Source organism: Acinonyx jubatus, chromosome D2 (assembly GCF_027475565.1).
Source record: "Acinonyx jubatus isolate Ajub_Pintada_27869175 chromosome D2, VMU_Ajub_asm_v1.0, whole genome shotgun sequence".
Taxonomy (NCBI): Eukaryota; Metazoa; Chordata; class Mammalia; order Carnivora; family Felidae; genus Acinonyx; species Acinonyx jubatus.
Window position 1 is genome coordinate 46,814,255 of NC_069393.1, and position 21,587 is coordinate 46,835,841.

Here is a 21,587-nt window from a genome sequence, read left to right on the forward strand (position 1 = left end):
ACCTTGGGAGGCACCGACTCCAGGGCTTCCCAAACCTGCGGCCTGTAGAACACCCAATGCACCGCTTGAACCCTCTTCCTTTCTCTCCCTCTGTCATCAGGGTCACAGATACACAGATCACCCCAAAAGCCATGGAAGGGTTGCCCAGCACGGCCACTGTGCCTGCCCATCTCCTAGAATCTGGAGCCTGCCAGCACACGGCACTGAGCTGCTCGGTCCTGGGGAGCTGGCAGGCTGGTAGTCTGCACATGGCCTGCAATGGCACCTTCTAGCAGCAAGACCAGCCTCAACCTTCTGCTGTGCCACAAATGTAGTGGGAACTGCTTGTCTGATTTTCTTGGCATCGCTGTGACTGGCAGTGACTGGCCAAGTGACTGGCAGGTGCTCTGGGATGGCGTGCATCTGTGCAGACTGACTTGCAAGTGAGCCTCCCATTTTCACTCAGATATTTGCTCCCCAGAGAACAAGAGAGACATGGAGGGGCAGCCAGTCTCTGGGCTGTTTGGGTCCATGGTCTGGGCTTTCCCAGGCAGGCAGTGGGGAGCCACTGAGGGTGTGACCATTTACGGGAGAACCTCCCCTTTGGAGAGGGCTTCAATTCCCAGTCCTGACCTGAATCAGTATGTAGAACTCTGATGAGAGTAACTGGGAATCTGCAACTCAATTTATTGACAACAAAATCAGTCTTATCGTTTGACTGAACTGTGCATAGAGGAGTGTGGGAGTTCACCTGCCAAAGACCTGGAAATGACTGAATCCACTGCCTTCGTGGTTGTTGTTGTTATTGTTGTTAACCATAATGATAGGAGCACTTTTCCAAGTAAAATGGGAAGGCCGATTCTTCTCAGCAAGTATTTTCTCTAAGGTTTCTTTTTTACCTTTACCCAATAGGGACAGCCTGTCCTTAAAGAGACACTAGCTGGAGAATGAGGAAGTAGCTCTGGACTGTGCAAGAAAGTGTGGAGTAACTTTGCATCAACAGGAACTTTCTCAAAAGTGGATTTTTTCAAAGAGACTTTAGGAGCCAGCAGATTCCCCTGTAGCACCGCAGCCCCTCCCAGCTCACCCTCTCTCACCCTGATGGAAATGGGACACGCAAACCTCTCCTGAAATTTGCTTCTGGGACTCTCACTGAGGTGTTTAGTCATAGAGGCATTTGAATGAATTCCCAAGGTGACGATAATGAACAGAACAGTGCTTTCACCCCTCTTCCAATGACCCTGTTCTGGCCACACCACAGTGTCTCCTCCTTGGAGAAGCCACATATGGGGTGCCCTGTGCGGCAGGGCTGTGTGTGTGTGTGTGTGTGTGTGTGTGTAGAAGACAATGGAGCCCACTGCGACCTGCCTATTAAGGGGGGGGGGTAGTCTGTCCCCTGTCTTCCTCCCTGAGGTGTTAGGGGAATCCATGAACTAATGGAAATAAATGAAGGTGCTTCAGAAATGGCAGCTGTCATCTTTCCAAATGGATGTCTCATTAGTCCTCCTGTACCACTGTCCCCAGGGCCAGTTCCCTAACGGGGGAAACCAAACAATAGATGGTTGTTTTTATACTCAACACCTCACTTTTCCTGAAGGGAAATTGAACCAGGCTAACATGCTGAACTTAGCTAAGTGCCAAGTTGGCTTATACCAAGGTTCTGAGGCTCCTGGATAGGAATCACGCCCACTTTGAGTTTGGAGTTGGGAAAAGGAGTGGAATATTATTTACTTACTTTAGCCTCTACAGGCCTAAAACTGAACTCATCAATTTTATCCAAGAAGTATTTAGTTGAACCATGTGAAATTCCCAGTTTTGTTTATTCAAAATTGTCAACTACGAGCACTTTCATATGGTTCAAACTAATAACCAACTAAGTGGTGAAAAAGACAACTTTGTGAAGTCTGAATCTTTTTGGTCCGGTTCAGGAACTGGTGGGTGATGGAAGGGAACTTTCCTTGGGTACCTACTTGCAGCAAGTTGGGACTGTCACAATAATCATACAGTGAACATTTCCCATGCACTTGGCAGTGGACTGGGAGAGTCACTAAATGCTCGGTAAGGACCATGACCTGCCATGCTCACGGAGAAAGCCACAGGGCTGCAGTTCATGCCCAGGTCAGCGTCAAGAGCTGGCTTCTAAATGGGGCCTTATATAGCACTCGGTACCACAGACACAAGGTACAGTACACAGGGCTCCCTTTGCTCCGTGGACTCCCACAGCTCCAGGGTATCTACTGAGAAGGGGAGAGGAGAAGCCCTCCTTCCTCTTCCTGCTCCACTGAGCCCTCACACTTGGGGTGGAAGTGTTCCCTAGTGTATACTCCTTTGGGAGTCAGACGATCTCCAGGTTGCAAAAGTTCTCATGTTCCTTCCTTCTGATTTCCTGTGGGGACCTGTCCTGAGGATGTGAGCTACCCAGGTGTGAAGACAGCTGCTAGTATCACTCTGGGCCACCAGCTGGGCTTGGGTTCACCCAGATTCCTAGACCAGCCTGAAGTCATCCCTTCCATTTGACATTTGGGGAAACTGAGGCCCAGTGAGGGGGCAGAGTGAACTAGCAGTCAGATTCAACCCAGCCTCTGAACCCCCAGACCTGTGCTTTCTCACCACAGCTTGAGGCTGCTCCGAGGTGCCATCTGGGCGTCACAGCCGGGCAAGGACCCGCACGACTCTCCAACCCCACCCCACGACCTGTGGAAGGAGCCCTACGAAGTGGGGCACAAGTAATGCTGCCCACAGGACTTGCCCAGTTAGGGACCTCTCAGAGCCTCGGGGTACCTATTTGTGAAATGGAGAGCAGACCTTGCACCTTCTCCTGCTCCCAGGGGAGAAGCGCGGCGCCCTACAGACCTCACTCTGCAAAGCCTCCCACCCCGAACTTGGGTCCCAGCCATCCCGACGGGGTCCTGGACACTCCCCAAGCCCGGGCCCTACCGCCACAACGGGTCTCGGGCGCCCTCCCCCGCCCCCTGCCTCGGTCACGGCCCCCCACCCCCCGACGGGTCCAGAGTGTCCCCAGCCCGGTCCCAGCCGCGCTTCCTCACCGCGCCGCGCTCGAAGTCGTTGTAGAAGGGCTTGTCCAGCAGGTGCTTCTCGCTGCAGCCCGCGGAGCCCACGAGGCTGAGGTAGATGTAGTCGTCGGTGCCAGCGAACCACTGGCTGCCGGTGGCCACGGTGACCGTGTAGGAGGGCATGGCGGAGGGCCGCGAGCGCCAAGAGCCGGGGTTCCGCGGTCCACGCGCTTCGGCACCTTGCCGGGACCCGCGCAGCAGCCTCTTCCCCCGCCCGGCCCCGCCCCCCTGCATGCGCCGACCCCCCCCCCGGCCCCGCCCCACTCCGCCCCGCCCCTGACGCTCTGCGCCTGGGGACCCGCGGCGGACACGGTAGGGGTCGCGCATTCCTGCTTTCGCACCCAGTTGGTTTGGTGCCCGTTTTAGCAGTCTGGGGCCCCGGGCAACCTCAGCTGCCATCCCCTCACCCAGGCATCGGTGCATGCACTCACTCAGTCGCCTATTCCCTGTTTTCACCCTTCACCCTTCACCCTTCCTTCCTGCCTCAGCTTGCCTCCGCGCCAGGCTCCCGGAAGGCCCTAGGGTTGGGCTCCCGGGACCCCCAGAAGAGGAGACTTACAGTCCCTGCTCTCACCAAGTTCCCAGTGTGGCTCGGGCGATTACCCGTATTCCGTGGTTTCTTAGACCAGAGGTGCTCTGGGAATCTACACCGGGAAGCGGGACTCACCTGGGGAGTCAGGCAGGCTTCCTGGAGGAAGCCCCACCTGAGCTGATACTGAGAGTGCAATCTGGAACGCAGAGACTTCAGTCAGCTGTGGCTTCCTCCACGGTCTTGGCTGAATGTCACTCCGGGCAAGGTGCAGGTGGGCACCGAGGTGAGTCAGATGCCAGCCGCTCTCAGGCCCAGAGTTGTCCGTGTACAGTGGGAAGCAGGGCAGAGAGAGGGAGGCTAGGACAAGAAAACGCAAATCTGAACACCTGGGTGTTGTCTGGAGGCGGTCTTGGGAAGAGGTTTGGGGGCCGGGAGGCTGGGGTATGGTGGGGAAGGAGTTAGGCTTGTTTGGAGATGGCTCATAGGTGTGGACCACTGACTGGGAGTCCTAGGGAGAAAGATGTGGACTCCACAGCAAGAATGTTCCAGGCGTGAGGGCCGGCACCTGGGGAGCGGGCTGCTGAGCGGAGTAAATTGGTCGACTTTCTAACTGGCGGTGAGCAGAGGCCTGAAAGAGATGTGATTAGAAGGCTTTGTGTTCTCGAGGGAAGCTTCCCATGGGTGGTCAGCTTTCCTACTGCTGAGACCTGATCTTATAGGTCTTCTGCATTCGCCTGCACCTCCCCCACATCTCATTCCTGCCATCCTGTCCCCCCCCCCCACGACCCCCGCTCCGCCAACTTCAGAACTGAACCTGCCCGTGCTACACATTCAGTAATGAGCTGAACCAGATTAAAATAGAAGTTCATTCCATGTGAGGTGGTGGGTGTGTCAAGTCCCCTGCTTTGTGCTTTCTGTTGGGGACGTGCAAAGAGGCAGGCTCCCCAGTTCTGGGGACCCGGGCTCCACCTGGTGGCAAATCCTGCTTTCTCCTCTGCCTGGCAGGATCGCCACTCTGAGCAGAGGCAGGGTACCTGCCAGTCCACTTTCTACAGGAGGGCACATTTCAGTGGAACTGGCTCTATTCATGGAAAGGCACTGGAGGGATTCTCTGGGAATCGAATAGTAGGACGTGAAAGAATGGGCGCAGCTGAGATGAGTAGATGGAAATAGCCCTGGGATAGAAGTGGGATCCAACCCCTGCCAGGCAAGAGACGGGCTCCAGCAAACCCTGGGCACGGTGGGAAGGATGGCCGTGGAATTGCACTTCAAATCTAAGAACAAAATGGCTGTTGTTTTTCTTTGAAAAGTACATACAGTATACTTCTTTCGGACAGAAGTAATATGTGGTAGAAATCAGAGAAAAGATTGATATAGAAACAAAATTCATAATGTGTGGAAAAAGTAGTAAATATTCATTACATTGCACATTTTTGCACCACCAGGACCACACCATTGTGTGTAATTAGTCATATTTGGATTTTCCTTAATATTATAGCATGTATTTTCCTATGTAATTGCACTTCTTAAATATTTTAATGACTGCATAATATTTAATTATATACCACTATTTCTTTTAATTAGTCTGCTATTATTGAGCATTTAGGCTGATTTCCCTCATTAATTGCTATAGTACATATTTGGTGCTTAAAACATTTTAAAAAGTTTTTCTTAAGATAGGGATTTAGAAATGGACCAAACTATATGAACATTTTGAGACGTTTGTAACATGTTATGAAGCTACTTTCCTTCCCATGGACTAGAGAAATTTATACTCATGTCATTTACTGTCATGCAAAACATGGAATGTTGGTTTCATGGAAACTTTGCCATCGTGGGGTAGTTTCCAAAATATTCCTACATCTTGTCTTTACTGTCTCTGCCCCAGTTTAGGCTTTCAGCGTCTCCTACACAGATTATAACAACATGTAGCCTAACTGCCCCCTCCCTCCAATTCTCTAGCCAGAGTTATTTCCCTGTAGCATTACTGAGATGTAATTAGTATACTATACAATTTGGTCATTTAAATTTTTTTTAACGTTTATTCATTTTTGAGAGACAGAGCATGAGCTGGGAAGGGGCAGAGAGAGAGAGGGAGACACAGAATCTGAAGCAGGCTCCAGACTCTAAGCTGTCAGCACAGAGCCTGATGCAGGGCCCGAACTCACAAACTGCGAGATCATGACCTGAGCCGAAGTCGGACGCTCAACTGACTGAGCCACCCGGGCGCCCCTACAATTTGCTTATTTAAAGTATACAATTTAATGGTGTTTAGTAATATCCAGGGAGTTGTGAGACCATCACTACAATCAATTTTAGGACATTTCTGTCACCTAATTAGCAGTCACTTCCCATTACCCCCCCTCATCTTTCCAGCCAGGGCAAAAACACTAATCTACTTTCTGTCCATAGATTTGCTTATTCCGGCATTTCATATGAATAGAATCATACAATACACACCTTTTGTGACTGTTTTCGCTTAAAAGGAGCTGGTGTCCTCCTATTAATTGCTTACCGTAAAAACCTCCAATGTTCACAGCAATTCTTGTTGCAGCCTGCATCAGTACTTTATTCCTTTTTATTGCCGAATAATCTTCCATTTTATGGATATGCCATATTGTGTTTATCCATTCATCAGATGATGGAAATTTGAGTTGTTTCCACTTTGGGCTATTGTGAATAATGATGCTATGCATCGTGGATAAACTTTTTGTGTTGACATATCTTTTCATTTCTCTGGGGAGATAACTTGGAGTAAAATTGGTGGATCATATGGTAACTTAATTTTGAGGAAATGCAGATTGCTTTCTAAAGTGGCTGCACCATCTACCATCTGTAACCATATTGCTTACCGGTAAGCAGTCTGTAAGGTTTCATTTTCTCCACGTACTCTTCAACAGATTGTATTCTCTGAAGTGATATCTCACTGTGGTTTTTATTTGGACTTCCCTAATGGCTAATGATGTTGAGCAACACTTGTTGCCCATTTGTATGTCTCTTTTAAAGAAATGTATATTCAGATCTTTGACCCATTATCAAATTAGTTTATTGAGTCACAAGTGTTCATGCATACTGGAAAGAAGTCCCTTGTCGACTATATTATTTGCACATGTCTTGTTGCATCTGTGGATTGTCTTTTCACTTTTTTGGTGGTTCTATTTGAAGCAGAAAAGGTTTTAATTTTGAGTAAGCCCAATTTATATACATATTTTTTCTTTTGTTGCTTGTGATGTTAGTACCACATCTAGGAGACTGGTGCCTCTATTAAGGTCACAAAAATTTATTCCTGTGTTCCTGTCATAGAATTTTATACTTTTAGTTCTGCATTTAGATCTATGATCCATTTTGTCAATTTTTATGCATGATGTGGCTTAGGGATCCAAATTCATTCTTTTGCGTGTGAATATCCAGTTGTGGCATCATTTGTTGAAAACATGATTCTTCATTGAATTGTCTTTATATACCTTAGTAAAAAAAATTAATTCGGCATAAGTGTAGGGATTTATTTCTGGACTTTCACTTTTGTACCAGTGACCAATATGTGTATCATATGTCGGTGCCATACTGTCTTGATTACTGTGACTTTATAGTAAGTTTTGAAGTTGGGAAGTGCGAATTCACCCTTGTTCTTTATTTTTCAAGAATGTTTAGGCTATTTTATGTCCATTGCGTTTTCTTATGAATTATAGGATCAACTTCTCAATTTCTGCAAAAAAAGAAAAAAAGCAAGGTGTGATTTTGATAGGGATCATATTGAAGCTATAGATCAATTTGGGAAGTATTGCTGTGGTTTTTTTCCAGTGTTTATTTTTGAGGGAGGGAGACAGAGTGTAAGCAGAGGAGGGGCAGAGAGCGAGGGAGACACAGAATCCGAAGCAGGCTCTAGGCTCCGAGCTGTCAGCACAGAGCCTGACGTGGGGCTCGAACTCACAAACTGTGAGATCATGATCTGAGCCGAAGTCAGACGCTCAACTGACTGAGCCACCCAGGCGCCCTAAGGTATTGCTGTCTTAATTTTAAGTCTTCTGAACTAGGAACATGTGATATGTTTCAATTTATTTAAGTCTTTTCTGATTTCTTTCAATAATGTTTTGTAGTTTTCAGTGTACTTTTTTTTTGTGATTAAATTTATTCTTGAGTATTTTATTTCTTTTTGAAAGAAAGCTAGCTATGTATGTATGTATGTGCCTCCCTTCCCTAGCTTTATTAGGGTTTAATTGACAGATAAAAATTGTATATATTTAAGGTATACAATGTGAGGTTTTGATATATGGATACACTGTGACATGATTACCATACCACAATGAAACCATTAAGACATCTGTCAACTCACAACTTCCTTTTTTTTTTTTTTTTTGGTGTGGTGAGATCACTTATGATCTATTCTATTAGCACATTTTAAGTATACAGTACACTGTTATTGACTAAAGTCACCATGCTCTGCATTAGATATCCAGAACTTATTTATCTTATAACTGGAAGTTTATACCTTTTGACTAATGTCTCCCCATCTCTGATCCCTGGGAACCACTGCTCTCCTCTCTGGTTCTGAGTTTGACTTTTTTAGATTCTACACATAAGTAAGATCATACAGTATTTGCTTTCTGTGTCTGGCTTATTTCATTGAGCATAATGTCTTCCAGGGTCATCGATGTTGTTGCAAATGGCAAGATTTCCTTTTTTTTAAATGGATGAATAATATGTATATGTATATATATATATATATGTACACACACACACATATACATACACACACATACACACACACACATATATTTTCTTCATACATTCATCCACTGACAGACACTTAGGTTGTGTCCAAATCTTAGCCATTGTGAATAATGCAGCAATAAACATGGGAGTGCAGATATCTCTTTGAGACCCTGATTTCATTTCCTTTGGATATATACCCAGAAGTGGATAATATGGTAGTTCTACTTTTAATTTTTTGAGGAGCCTCCACACTGTTTTCCATAGTTGCTGCACCAATTTACATTCCCACCAACAGTGCACAAGGGCTCCCTTTTCTCCACACCATGGCCAACACTTGTTATCTCTTATCTTTTTGATAACAGCCATCTTTCCAGTGTGAGGTGGTATCTCACGGTTTTGATTTGCATTTCCCTGATGATTAATGATGTTCAGTACCTTTTCATGCACCTTTTGGCCGTTTGTATGTCTTTGAAAATATGGTTATTCAGATCACCTGCCCATTTTTAGTTGGCTTGTTTATTTCTTTGCAGTTGACTTGTATCAGTTCCTTATATATTTTGTAGATTAAATTCTTATCAGATACATGGTTTGCAAATATTTTCTCCCATCGATTGGTTGTTGTTTCATTTTGTTCATTGTTTCCTGTGCAGCAGAGTTTTAATTTGATGTAGTCTCACTCGTTTATTTTTGCTTTTGTTGCCCTGTGCTTTTTTTTGTGTCTGTGTGGTATCATATTCAAATATAATTGCCAAGCCCAGTGTTAAAGAGCTTTTTCCCTATGTTTTCTTCTAGGCGTGTTACCATCTCAGGACTTATATTGAAATCTTTAATCTATTTTGAGTTGATTATATATATGGTGTAAGGTAAGGGTTCACTTTCATTGTTTTGCTTGTGAATATCCACTTTTCCCCATATCATTTATTGAAGAGATTATTTTTCCCCATTGTGTTTTCTTGGCACACTTGTTACAGATTAATTGACTGTATATATGGGTTTATTTCGGGACTCTCTGTTCTGTTCGGTTGGTCTATGTGTCTGCTGCTGTCATTTGATTGTTTATTTTTTATTGGCTGGTCTCTATAGTGAAGTCTATGTCCTCTGCAGTTGGGGGGGGGGGTCTGCTGTTACTCCTCAGGTCACAGCCTTGGGCCTGTGTATTCTTAAGCTGGGATGACAAGGTTTTTTTTTTAGCCGTTCTCTCTTTTGTCTCTCCCTATCTGCTAAGTTTTCTGCCTCTTTTGGCACTATATCCTAATATTTTCCTCCACTAAGTGCTGGCTGATTGCTGTTGATTTTGACAGTTCCCTGGGGCATAAATTGCTTCACAGTCAGATTCAAATAAATTTGGGCCCTTTATAGCAGTAGTCTTTGAGTCCTGTCTTTGAAGTTTGTTTTAACCTAGGAAAGCTTTCCTTAGCTGTCGCCTTTCTTGGTTTCTGCTGTATACTTCTAGTTGGTTTATAGTTTAGCTTGTTGCTCTTATGAAGCTACTATCCTCCTCTTACTGGCTTACCACCAAAATCTCCACTGTTTTTCTGACAGCACCCTTAGGTTGAAATTTCCATGCTGGCTTCCAAATAAAGTCAATCACCTTAGGGGGACCTTTGGGGCTCTTTTCTTATGGCCTGCCTCTCTCCCTGGGTAGGACCTCCATGCCACTGCTCGGGAGCTGTTTTGGAGACAGTGGCATGCTTTTTTCAGAGGACTTCTCTTTATGAGTAGGGCAGTGAGTGGGGGCAGTGGTCCCTGTTTTTCTGCTTCTTGTGGCATAGAACCTCCTCTCTTGGCATGGGATTCCCCCCCTCACCTGGGGTGAGGGCATTCAGAGCACAGTATTCTTGACCTGCTGTGCCTTGGAGAGAGCTTGTGCCCTAAGAGTAGAGATAGGGAGGAAGAAAAGAGCTTTAGACCTATGGGCCAAACTTGCCTAGAGTAGAGCTTCTGCAACATAGAGCCAGATGAAATGAGAAATGCTGGTGGTCTTCCCCTCCTGGGGTGAAAGTATAGTCATAGACTGGGCCAGGGGACAAGGGTGTCCTGTCTTCTTCACTGCACATCCTCAGAGTAGAGTTTCTGTTTTATAGGGCTGTGTGGGAGGAGAGGGAGGGAGTGGGTCAAGGCTTAAATGCCACAGACTCTCAATATTCTTACTGAGGTTAGGAGATTTTCTTGAATAAATCTTTCTTCACTTGTTGTATGCCTTTAGGACAATTTCCTCTCTCTTTAATATTTGTTTTGTTTTGTTTTTGATTTTCACCAGTTATGGTTGTTTCGCTCTGAAGAATGTTTGTGGAGCTCCTCATGCTGTCCATTCTGGAAATGCCTCTTGCATCATTGCTTCCCAACCTGCAAAGCAAATCCTTTCCTTCAAGTGGAATCCTACAAGGAAGCAGGTAAAAGCAGAGATGCTCTGGTTGAACATAAAGTGAACTAATACAGGGGCTAGAAGCACTGATCGATTGGCTTTTCACCTCCCCTCACCTTTATTCTTCAAGCCCTTGATACAAGTGGGAACATTGTTGAGAATCATTTGCCTTTAGGATAAAGTGATCACTCTGTGCACTGGGCTTTCACAGTCTTGCCCTTCCTGCCCTCATCCATTCACCCCTCCATCCTTCCCTTGTGCTTTGGTCAGGCTTCCATCAGAGACACAGAGCCAGAAGCATATGAAGAGATTTATTGCAAGGATTGGCGTATGTGACTGTGGGGACTGGGGAAACAAGTCTGAAATCTGTAGGTCAGGGCATCAGGAATGGCAGGTTGGAAACTTTCAGGAAGCAGCTGATGCTGCGGTCCACAGGAGGAATTTCTTCTTCAGGGAAAACTCAGTTCTGTTCTTAAAGCCTTTCAACTGATTGGATCAGGCCCACCCAGGTAATCCAAGATAATCTCTTTTACATAAAGTCAACTGATGATAGGTATTAATCATCTACAAAATATCTTTACAGCAACAGTGTTTTGTTTTTTTTTAAATTTTTAATGTGTATTTATTTTTGAAAGAGAGTAAAGGAGAGGCAGAGAGAGAGGGAGACACAGAATCAGAAGCAGCCTCCAGGCTGTCAGCACAGAGCTGACCTGGGGCTCAAACCCACGAATGGTGAGATTGTGACCTGAGCTGAAGTCAGTGCTCAACTGACTGAACTACCCAGGTGCCCCCCCTCCCGGCCCTCCCCACCCCCAGTCAGTGTTTAATTGAATAACTGGGTACTGTAGCTTAGCCATGTTGAAACATACTGCTGACCTCATGCCATGTTTCAACTACTATGCTCTTTCGTGAACACTCCCTCTCATCCCCATGAAATCTTGGCATGTCTCCTTCCCTTGTCTGGATACTCTTGTCTTCCTTCTCTGTCTCCTGGTTTCCTCCCCTAAGAAACTACCCTAGTGTTGCTTCTTTCATGGAGCCCGCCTTGGTAGTGTTACATGCACATCTTCTGAGCTCCCACAAATTTTGCCCATGTTCATATTTTGGCATGTTGCCCTTTCGTCCCATCAGCACTTGATTCTGTCTCCATCTCCCCCGACATATTCTGGAGAGCGTGAGGGCAGGGACTGTATCTTATTCATCTCTTGGTCTCCAGTGTGATGTCAGGCACAGAGAAGCTGTAAGTAGATCCTAGGTATGTTGAGTTATTAGAGAGTCTGAAACTTGCTAGCAAAGTCTGGTTTTTGCGGTGGGCAAAGCAGACTGGCAGCCTGAGCCTAAGCTCAAGAGAGCAGTTCTAACTTCCCCTCTAGCTGGTCGCGTGATCCCCTGACTCATGGAGTGAAACCTGTGGCCTGTGTACAGGAATCCCTACAGCCACTGCACTTATAAGTGCAGCAGGACACAAGTGTGTCCCTCTAGCAGGACAACGTGGCTCTGGTGCCCTGGCTGGCCGGGGAAGTGACTAGTGGCGGGTCCTTCTGAATAGTCCTTTTCCTCTGGAGGGTGTTTTATAGAGTCATACCTTTTTTTCCTCTCTTTAAAAATTTTAAATGGAAGTACAGTTGACATATGGTATTATATTAGTTTCAGGTATACTACTTAGTGATTTGATATTCAGATACATTACAAAATGCTCACCACATCTATCCGTGTATCTGTCTATCACTATCCGTCTGTCACCTGGAACATACTTCTTTTTTGGTGACTTCCAAACATTTATAGCTCATTTCAGTTTCTCCTGGTTCATTTGCGTAGTTAATCGGAAATAAGGGCTGACTACCACCGAGCACTAAAAAGAAATGCCCCTTCACTGGGAATTTAGAAAAAGAAAGAAAAACAAATTCTGCACAACCCCACCTCCCCACCCCTGCCCTTGGATAGATGACCTCATAGTCTGGATGACTTCCCCTCGGGGGAAGAATAAGAAGAATAAGGCTAAGTTGTAAGTGTGCATTTTTTGTAAGGATCTTGCTGAAAGGAAAATGATAAATGCTGGTTGCACTTTCTCCAGCCTGTGATCAGAGCTCAGATGCTTTTGGATGGATGCCTCCCCTTTCTCTCTTTTTGTGTCTTTCAGAACAAGACCAGACTTTTGCTGGTTGGTCCCTCTTCCATCCCTCAAGACTATTATATAAAAAATGAGGTGGGGCACCCCATACGACCTTACCTTGGTATATGCTCTCCTAAAACCCAGGTAGGGTTTACCAGCTGTGGCTCGATTCAACTGTTCTACTTGGGAAGACAAAGCTAATGAACATTCTTCCCTTTCAAACTTCTCCACTGAGTATAGAGATACTTTTTGATCCATGAGGGACAAGATTCAAACAGACTTACTTGTTAGATTTGTGATGAGTGTGTTTTTTGAAGAGGAAGAAGAGTTCTCATACTCAGGCTGAGTATATGATATTTTTCATCCCAACATTAGATAATCACAAGAGATGATCTCTACGAGCCCTAACTGAACCAACACAAGAGAACTAATTCACTCCAGGGGGTTTGAGCATCATCATCTCTCTCCAAAGAGGCCTGCCCTAACCCCCTGTCTAAAAAGGCCACTCCCTTCAAGCCACAAGTGAACTTTTTTCATTATGTTACCGAACCAATATGGGTCTGCTCCTTGGTGAGTTACAGACGGAACCTACACCAGGTAGAGTTGTCTCACAAAGTCATTTTTATTTGCAGCAATAAGGAGATCATGGGGAATAATTTCCAAAGCCATGACTCCCCAGACAGGGTTAAGCAGGTTCCTTTTATTAGGGTTTGGGATGAACATCAGAGGGAGAGGTCCCATCATCACATGTAATGGGCAGACATAAAGCTGTGTATGCCCACTCAGAAGACAGGTCTACGCATACACTGTATGTTTTATTGATGAAGCTTGTGCCCCTCCTAGGGTGGGGATTTTAGCAGTATCATGAAGCTGATATAACTGTTGGACACTTTATGGTTTCATCTACCTGGGCATCAGCTGCTTCCTGAAAGTTTCCAACCTGCCATTCCTGATACCCTGACCTACAGATTTCAGACTTGTTTCCCCAGTCCCCACAGTCACATACGCCAATCCTTGCAATAAATCTCTTCATATGCTTCTGGCTCTGTGTCTCTGTTGGAAGCCTGACCAAAGCACAAGGGAAGGATGGAGGGGTGAATGGATGAGGGCAGGAAGGGCAAGACTGTGAAAGCCCAGTGCACAGAGTGATCACTTTATCCTAAAGGCAAATGTTCCCACTTGTATCAAGGGCTTGGAGAATAAAGGTGAGGGGAGGTGAAAAGCCAATCGATCAGTGCTTCTAGCCCCTGTATTAGTTCACTTTATGTTCAACCAACATAATGTGTTCAACCAACACCCAAAATGTGACATACAGCAACCAGTTAGTTTCTAAAAGATAAAATTGATAGCTAGGCAGAAGCTTCTAGGAGTTTTCGGAGTTCAGGGGGTCTCACTGGAGATAGTTGCCCTTATCGCTGCCTGAGATCATATTAGGTCTTTCCTTGTTTATTGTCTGTGTCTCCCACTAGAGGCTGAGAACCATGAGCTCTTCCTAGTTCTGTTCACTTTCAGTGCGTGATTCCCATAACAACAATTTGTAGTCACACGTAGGTGGAGAGAAAGGGAACTAGTAATGTTTTAGCCACTGTGTGCTACGAAATTTACATACTCTATCTCACTTATTCTCACGACACCCCTGGGAAGTAAATACCATTACTCAGTTTTACAGAGAAGGAAGCCCAAGTTCAAATATCTCCTGAATGGCATGGTGTGTGTGTGTGTGTGTGTGTGTGTGTGTGTGTGTGTGTGTGTACTTAAATGTCTCAAATATGTGAGGATTGTAATCAGTTTACAAGAAAGTGTCACTTACAGTGAAAATTCTTAAAGAAGGAAAAAGATCTCTTGTACCCAAAAGTGTTATTTATGTGTGTGATGTTAGCTAACCTTTATAGGGGGCTTCATGCTGCCAGGAACTGTACCTGAATCTTATTTGGACAGGTACCATTCTCACCCTCATTTTACAAATGGGGAAACTGAGGTAAAGGGGGACCAAGTAACATTCCTGAGGCTGCATATGGAGTAAGTGTTTGGCCTGGGATTTCAATCTTGGCCGTCTAACTTTAGGGTCCCAGCTTTTAACCAAAGATGTGGGGAGAAGGGAGGAATGATCTGTAGAATGAATTTTAAAACTCTACCTTTCAGAGTTTCAGCCTTTTTGATCCATGAGACTAGTGATAAGAGTATCAGCTAGCATTTGCATAGCACCTGGCACATTACAAAGCATTTACCTGTGTGGGACGTCATTGTGCTTTTCATGACAGCTTTGAAAGCAGGAGAGGTGAGTGTTAGTGGTCACTCTCAGCTGACAGTTGGGAAAGAGAAGCTCAGAAGCGTGAAGTGACTTGTCCAGTAAGCCTATTTCATGACGTGGCCATAATGCCTCTCGATCATCTTCTCACCTGTCTGGGACTAGAGGCTGGTGGGATTTGTACCAGATGCCAGCCCCCTGGGGCCAAGTCTTAGGGAGGGGAAGAAGGAATCCTGACGTGGGAGCAAGTGGATATGGAAGGGCACACCTTTCTCCTCCCCCAGCGTTGGGAACGGTTACTTTACATCTTCCATCTTGGAAGGGCCCTATAGAGCTGGGCTGGTGGCAAAGTTAAGAGCTGCTCTGGAATGAGTTTAGTGGAGTGGCAGAATTTGGAAACTAATCCTTCTGGTTTTCAGCTCAATAGTATGCCCCCAGGCAGTGGTAGCAAAAGGGGCGAGTATGGTGAGTGCAGTTAGGATACAATTAGGATGCAATTAGGGCCACAGGGTATCCTCACCCAATCTCTCTTGGAGGTGTCAGAAGTGTCTTTGAGGCGTCCTGCCGTTTGAGAAGAAGCTGACTCTATCACCAGCCACTCAGCACTCATCCCTGGGATTTGCACTTATGTGCATTTCTCTCTTCCCACAGATCTTGATCACTGCCATTTTCCTTTTTCTCTTGGTGACTTTGGTTGCTCTAGGTACCTCACATGAGTGAAATCATACAATATTAGTGCTTTTGTGACTGGCTTGTGTCACTTAGTATAATGTATTTAAGGTTCATCCACGTTGTAGCATGTGCCAGAATTTTCCTTCCTTTTTAAAACTGAGTAGTATTGCATTGTATGTATACATTCAATGTTTATCCATTCATTTATCAATGGACACTTGGGGTGCTTTCATCTTTTGGCTATTGTGAATAACACTGCTGTGAATACGTGTGTGCAAATATCTGTTTGAACGCCTGCTTTCGATTCCTTTGAGTACGTACCCACAAGTGGAATTGCTGGTTCATATAATAATTCTATGTTCAATTTTTGAGGAACTGCTGATTCATACTTTTAGGTGTAAAATATTAGGCCTCAAAATTATCAAGTAAAAATGCTAAATGTGTTTACCATGCTAGAGTAAAGAAGGCTCTTCTTAGCAAGATGGAAGCCAAAACTCACAACAGGAAACACCTGATTTGATTGATTTGACTACACAAAAAATTCAAAATTTATGTACCCATAGACACATATTTAGACACACACTAAACAAAAGCTATTTGTAATGTGAGGTAGAGGAAGAAATAATTTGTGAATATATCAAGAACCCATGCAAATAACTGAGAAAAAGAACAACCATGTAAATTTAACACATGTGTAAAGTTGTTCAACCTCTTTAATTAAAAAAATAAAATATAAAGGACATATTTCTCAGTGAAGATGAAATACCAAAATAGTATGGGTATATAGTTGTGAGAGTACTTCCTTGGTTGGCAATTTGGACAACATCTGTCAAAATCTCTTGTCACAGTAAGAGTTGTAGACCTTTATCTTATATTACTGTGTTTATTCTGTCCTCTAACCATAAATTCCACAATTGCTTACTGATAGGTCTGTATTTGAATGGATTTGATGCTTAGCATCAGTTTTTTTAAACCACAGCTTCTCCATTCTGAGTCCTTTATTTTTAAAAATTTTAATTTATTTTTAAAAATTTTAAAAATTATGTGCAAGTTAGTTAGCATTTAGTGCAATAATAATTTCAGGAGTAGAATCCAGTGATTCATCATCTATGTGTAACACCCAGTGCTTGTCCCAGCAAGTTCTCTCCTTAATGCCCCTTGCCCATTTAGCCCATCGCCACCCCAAACCCCTCCAGCAACCCTCAGTTTATTCTCTGTATTTAAGAGTCTCTTATGTTTTGTCCCCTTCCCTGTTTTTATATTATTTTTGCTTCCCTTCCCTTATAGTCATCTGTTTTGTTTCCTAAGTTCCACATATGAGTGAAATCATATGGTATTTGTCTTTCTCTGACCTATTTCGCTTAGAATAATACTCTCTAGCTCCATCCACTTTGTTGCAAATGGCAAGCTTTCATTCTTTTTGATGGCTGAGTAATATTCCATTGTATGTATATACTATATCTTCTTTATCCATCAGTCCATGGACATTGGGCTCTTTCCATACTTTGGCTGTTGTTCACATTGCTGCTATAAACACTGGGGGTGGGGCACGTGCCGCTTTGAATCTGTACTTTTGTGAAGATACTCAACATCACTCCTCATCAGGGAAATACAAATCAAAACCACAGTGAGATGCCACCTCACACCTGTTAAAATGGCTAAAATTAACACAGAAAACAACAGGTGTTGGTGAGGATGTGGAGAAAGGGGAACCCTCTTACACTGTTGGTGGGGATGCAAACTGGTACAGCCACTCTGGAAAACAGTATGGAAGTCCTCAAAAAGTTAATAGAACTACTCTATGCCCAAGTCCTTTATTTTGATTCATCTCTTAAATGACTGTGATTTACTGTCAGGCCGGTTTTTTGTTATTGTAGTAAAAATACAATTTTAACAACTGTACTGAGATATTTGACATGCAACAAACTTTACATAAAGTGTACAACATGAAAAGTTTGTGAAATCACCACAATAAAGAAAAGTGAGAAACATTCGTCACTCTGAAAAGTTTCCTCATGCTTTTGTAATCGTTCTTTGTGTCTTCCCCAGGCAACCGTTCATCTGCATTCTGTCACTACAGATTAGTATACATTTTATAGAATTTTTACGTAAATGGAACTCAATAGTATGTTCACTTTTTGGTCTGGATTTTTTCTTCACTTATTATGGTTACTTTGAGATATAACCATGTTCCTGTATGTATCAGTTTTCCATTTAAAGGTTATTTATTTATTTATTTATTTATTCATAAATAAGAGAGATTTATTGTTGAATTGGTTTCCATACAACACCCAGTGCTCATCCCAACAGGTGCCCTCCTCAATACCCATCACCCACCCACCCCTCCCTCCCCCCCCCCCCATAAACCCTCAGTTTGTTCTCAGTTTTTAGGAGTCTCTTATGTTTTGGCTCCCTCCCTCTCTAACCATTTTTTTTCCTTCCCCTCCCCCATGGTCTTCTGTTAAGTTTCTCAGGATCCACATAGGAGCGAAAACATATGGAATCTGTCTTTCTCTGTATGACTTATTTCACTTAGCATAGCACTCTCCAGTTCCATCCACGTTGCTACAAAAGGCCATATTTCATTCTTTCTCATTGCCACGTAGTATTCCACTGTGTATATAAACCACAATTTCTTTATCCATTTGTCAGTTGATGGACATTTAGCCTCTTTCCATAATTTAGCTATTGTTGAGAGTGCTGCTATAAACATTGGGGTACAAGTGCCCCTGTGCATCAGTACTCCTGTATCCCTTGGGTAAATTCCTAGCAGTGCTATTGCTGGGTCATAGGGTAGGTCTATTTTTAATTTTTTAAGGAACCTCCACACTGTTTCCAGAGCGGCTGCACCAATTTGCATTCCCACCAACAGTGTTAGAGGGTTCCCATTTCTCCACATCCTTGCCAGCATCTGTAGTCTCCTGATTTGTTCATTTTGGCCACTCTGACTGGCGTGAGGTGATATCTGAGTGTGGTTTTGATTTGTATTTCCCTGATGAGGAGGGACGTTGAGCATCTTTTCATGTGGTTGTTGGCCATCTGGATGTCTTCTTTAGAGAAGTGTCTATTCATGTTTTCTGTCCATTTCTTCACTGGATTATTTGTTTTTCGGGTGTGGAGTTTGGTGAGCTCTTTATAGATTTTGGATACTAGCCCTTTGCCCGATATTTAAATTCAAGTTAACATGTGGTATAATCTTGGCTTCATGAGTAGAACCCAGTGATTTATGTCTTACATATGACACCCAGTGCTCATCCTGAAAAGTACCCTCCTTAATGCCTGTCACCCATTTAACCCACCCCTCGCTCCTCCAGCAACCCTCAGTTTGTTCCCTGTATTTAAGAGTCTCTTATGGTTTTCTTCTCTTTCTGTTTTTGTCTTGTTTTTCCTTCCCTTCCTCTGTGTTCATCTTGCAACAATGTGGATGGAACTAAAGGGTATTATTCTAAGTGAAATAAGTCATTCAGAGAAAGACAAATATCATATGATTTCATTCATATGTGGAATTTGAGAAACTCATTTTTGAAAATTTTGAGAATTGTTCAATTGTATGAGTATGTTGCTGCTAGTTTATCCATTCACCTGTTGATGAACATTTCAGTGTTTTCCAGTTGGTTATTGAAATAAAGCTGTATCGACATTTATGTACAAGTCTTTGTGTGGACTTACATTTTCATTTCTCTTGGGTAAATAAATAACCAGGAGTAGAAGGGCTGGATCAGATGGCTAAGTGTCTCTTTGAGAAACCAACAAGCTGTCTTCCAGAGGATCCATGTCAGTTACGTTCCTACCAGCAGTGCATGAGAGTTCCAGATGTGTCACTTGTCGTCAGCATGTAGTGTAGCTGTTTTGATGCTACCCATTTAGTATTTGGCTTTAATCTGCATTTACCTGATGACTAATAACATTGCACATTTTCATGTGCTTATTTGTGACTTGTCTATTTTTTTTTTCTTTTTTGGTGAAGTATCTGATCAAATCTCTTGCCTTTTTTTTTTTTTTTTTTGAATCAGGGTGTTTGCTTTCTTATTGTTGAGATTTAAGTATTTTTTGTATTCTGTATACAAGTCCTTTATCTGGTATGTGATTTGCACATATTTTATCTCAGTCTGGGAGTTGTCATTAACAGTTTATTTTGAAGAGCAGTGCTTCAGAATTTTGAAGTACGATTTATTAATTTTTTCTTTTGTGGATTGTGCTTTTTTTGGTATTGCATATAAGAAATTTTTGCCTAACTGATCAAAAAAACTATTTTCCTATGTTTTCTTCTAAAAATCATATAGTTTTAAGTTTAAACTTTTTTATTTTTTTATTTTATTTTATTTTTTTTAATTATTTTTTTAATGTTTATTTCTGAGACAGAGCATGAGTGGGGGAGGGGCAGAGAGAGAGGGAGACACAGAATCAGAGGCAGGCTCCAGGCTCTGAGCTGTCAGCATAGAGCCCGACGCGGGGCTTGAACCCACAAACTGTGAGATCATGACCTGAGCCGAAGTCGGTCACTCAACCGACTGAGCCACCCAGGCGCCCCAGTTTAAGATTTTTTAAATGCTTATTTATTTTTAAGAGATTAGAGAGAGAGCACGAGTTGGGGAGAGGAAGAGAGAGAGAGGGAGACACAGAATCTGAAGCAGGCTCCAGGCTCTGAGCTGTCAACACAGAGCCTGATGTGGGGCTTGAACCCACAAACCACGAGTTCATGACCTGAGCTGAAGTTGGATGCTTAACTGAGTTACCCAAGTTATCCTAGTTTTAGGTTTTTATACATTTAGAACTATGATTCATTTTGAGTCAGTTTTTGTATATTGTGTATGGCATGAATCAAAGTTCATTTCTTTGCGTATAGATGTCCAAGTTTTCTAGCTTCATTTGCTTGAAAAGACTGTCCATGAAACTGCTTTTGCACATTTGTTCAAAATTAATGGACTGTATAGATACATTGATCTATTTATAAGCTAACTAGTCTGTTCTATTTATTTACATACTTATCTTTTCACAAGTGGCATATTGTTCTGATTACTGAAGCTTTATAAGTCTTGAAATAAGGTAATGGTAGTACTGCATCTTTGTTCTTTTTCAAAGTTATTTTGCCAATTCTAGATCCTTTGTGTATTCACATACATTTTATTTTATTTTTTATTTTTTATTTTAGATAGAGAGTGTGAGCAGGGGAGAGTGGCAGAGGGTGAGAGAGAGAGAAATCACAACCATGGCATCAGGACTTGAGCTGAAATCAAGGGTCATCCCCGGTGCCCCTCATATACATTTTAGACCTAGCTTAGCAATATTTACAAAAAATTTGCTGGACTTTTGATTGGGATTGCGTTAATTCATAGGTCAGTTTGGAGAGAATTGACATCTTAGCACTATCGAGTCTTTGAATCCACAAACATAGTATATCTCCTCATTACATTATGTCCCTTTTTATTTCTTTTAGCAATATTTTGTAGTTTTGTTAGATTTATCCCTATGTATATGCGTGTGTGTGTATGTATATATATATATATATATTTATCTCTATATATGTGTTTGTATTTTATGTATTTAGTAATAAATTAGGTAATTTTAGTTTCTAATTGTTCATTGCTAGCACATAGAAATACAAGTGGTTTTTATAAATTGATCTTGTACCTGCAGCACTCCTAAACTCACTTACTTGTTCTAGCAGCTTTTTCCTCTTTGTTTTTTTGTTTTATAATCCATAGGATGGTTTGCTTATACAATCACTATCTGTGAAAGCACATATATCCTTGTCTTTTTCCTGATCTTTAGAGGAAAGCTTTCAGTCTTTTACCATTAAGCATGAGGTTAGCTGTAGGGTTTTCATAGAAGCTCTTTATCATGATGATGGTGTTTCCTTAAATTCCTGGTTTCCTGAGGGTTTTCATTGT

General features: G+C 43.1%; 2 protein-coding genes across 5 annotated transcripts in view; one reads left to right on the forward strand and one right to left on the reverse strand.

The window, feature by feature from the left end:
- Nucleotides 1-3,282, reverse strand: part of ALOX5 (arachidonate 5-lipoxygenase) — a 49,949-nt gene extending 46,667 nt beyond the window's left edge. Inside the window, exon 1 of the mRNA XM_027062562.2 lies at nucleotides 3,027-3,282. Coding sequence (XP_026918363.1) covers nucleotides 3,027-3,176 — 150 coding nt within the window. The 5' untranslated portion in view covers nucleotides 3,177-3,282. The remainder of the gene's footprint in view (nucleotides 1-3,026) is intronic.
- A 47-nt stretch (nucleotides 3,283-3,329) lies between these two features.
- Nucleotides 3,330-21,587, forward strand: part of LOC106989572 (olfactory receptor 6C74-like) — a 76,024-nt gene continuing 57,766 nt past the window's right edge. For 3 of the 4 annotated variants that reach the window (XR_008291983.1, XM_053206832.1, XM_053206834.1), the window contains exons 1-2: nucleotides 8,325-9,161; nucleotides 10,559-10,691. The gene's annotated coding sequence lies outside the window, so the exon portion shown is untranslated. Of the gene's footprint in view, nucleotides 3,869-8,324; nucleotides 9,162-10,558; nucleotides 10,692-21,587 lie in introns of those variants that run through there. The other variant, XM_053206833.1, reaches the window with a different exon arrangement.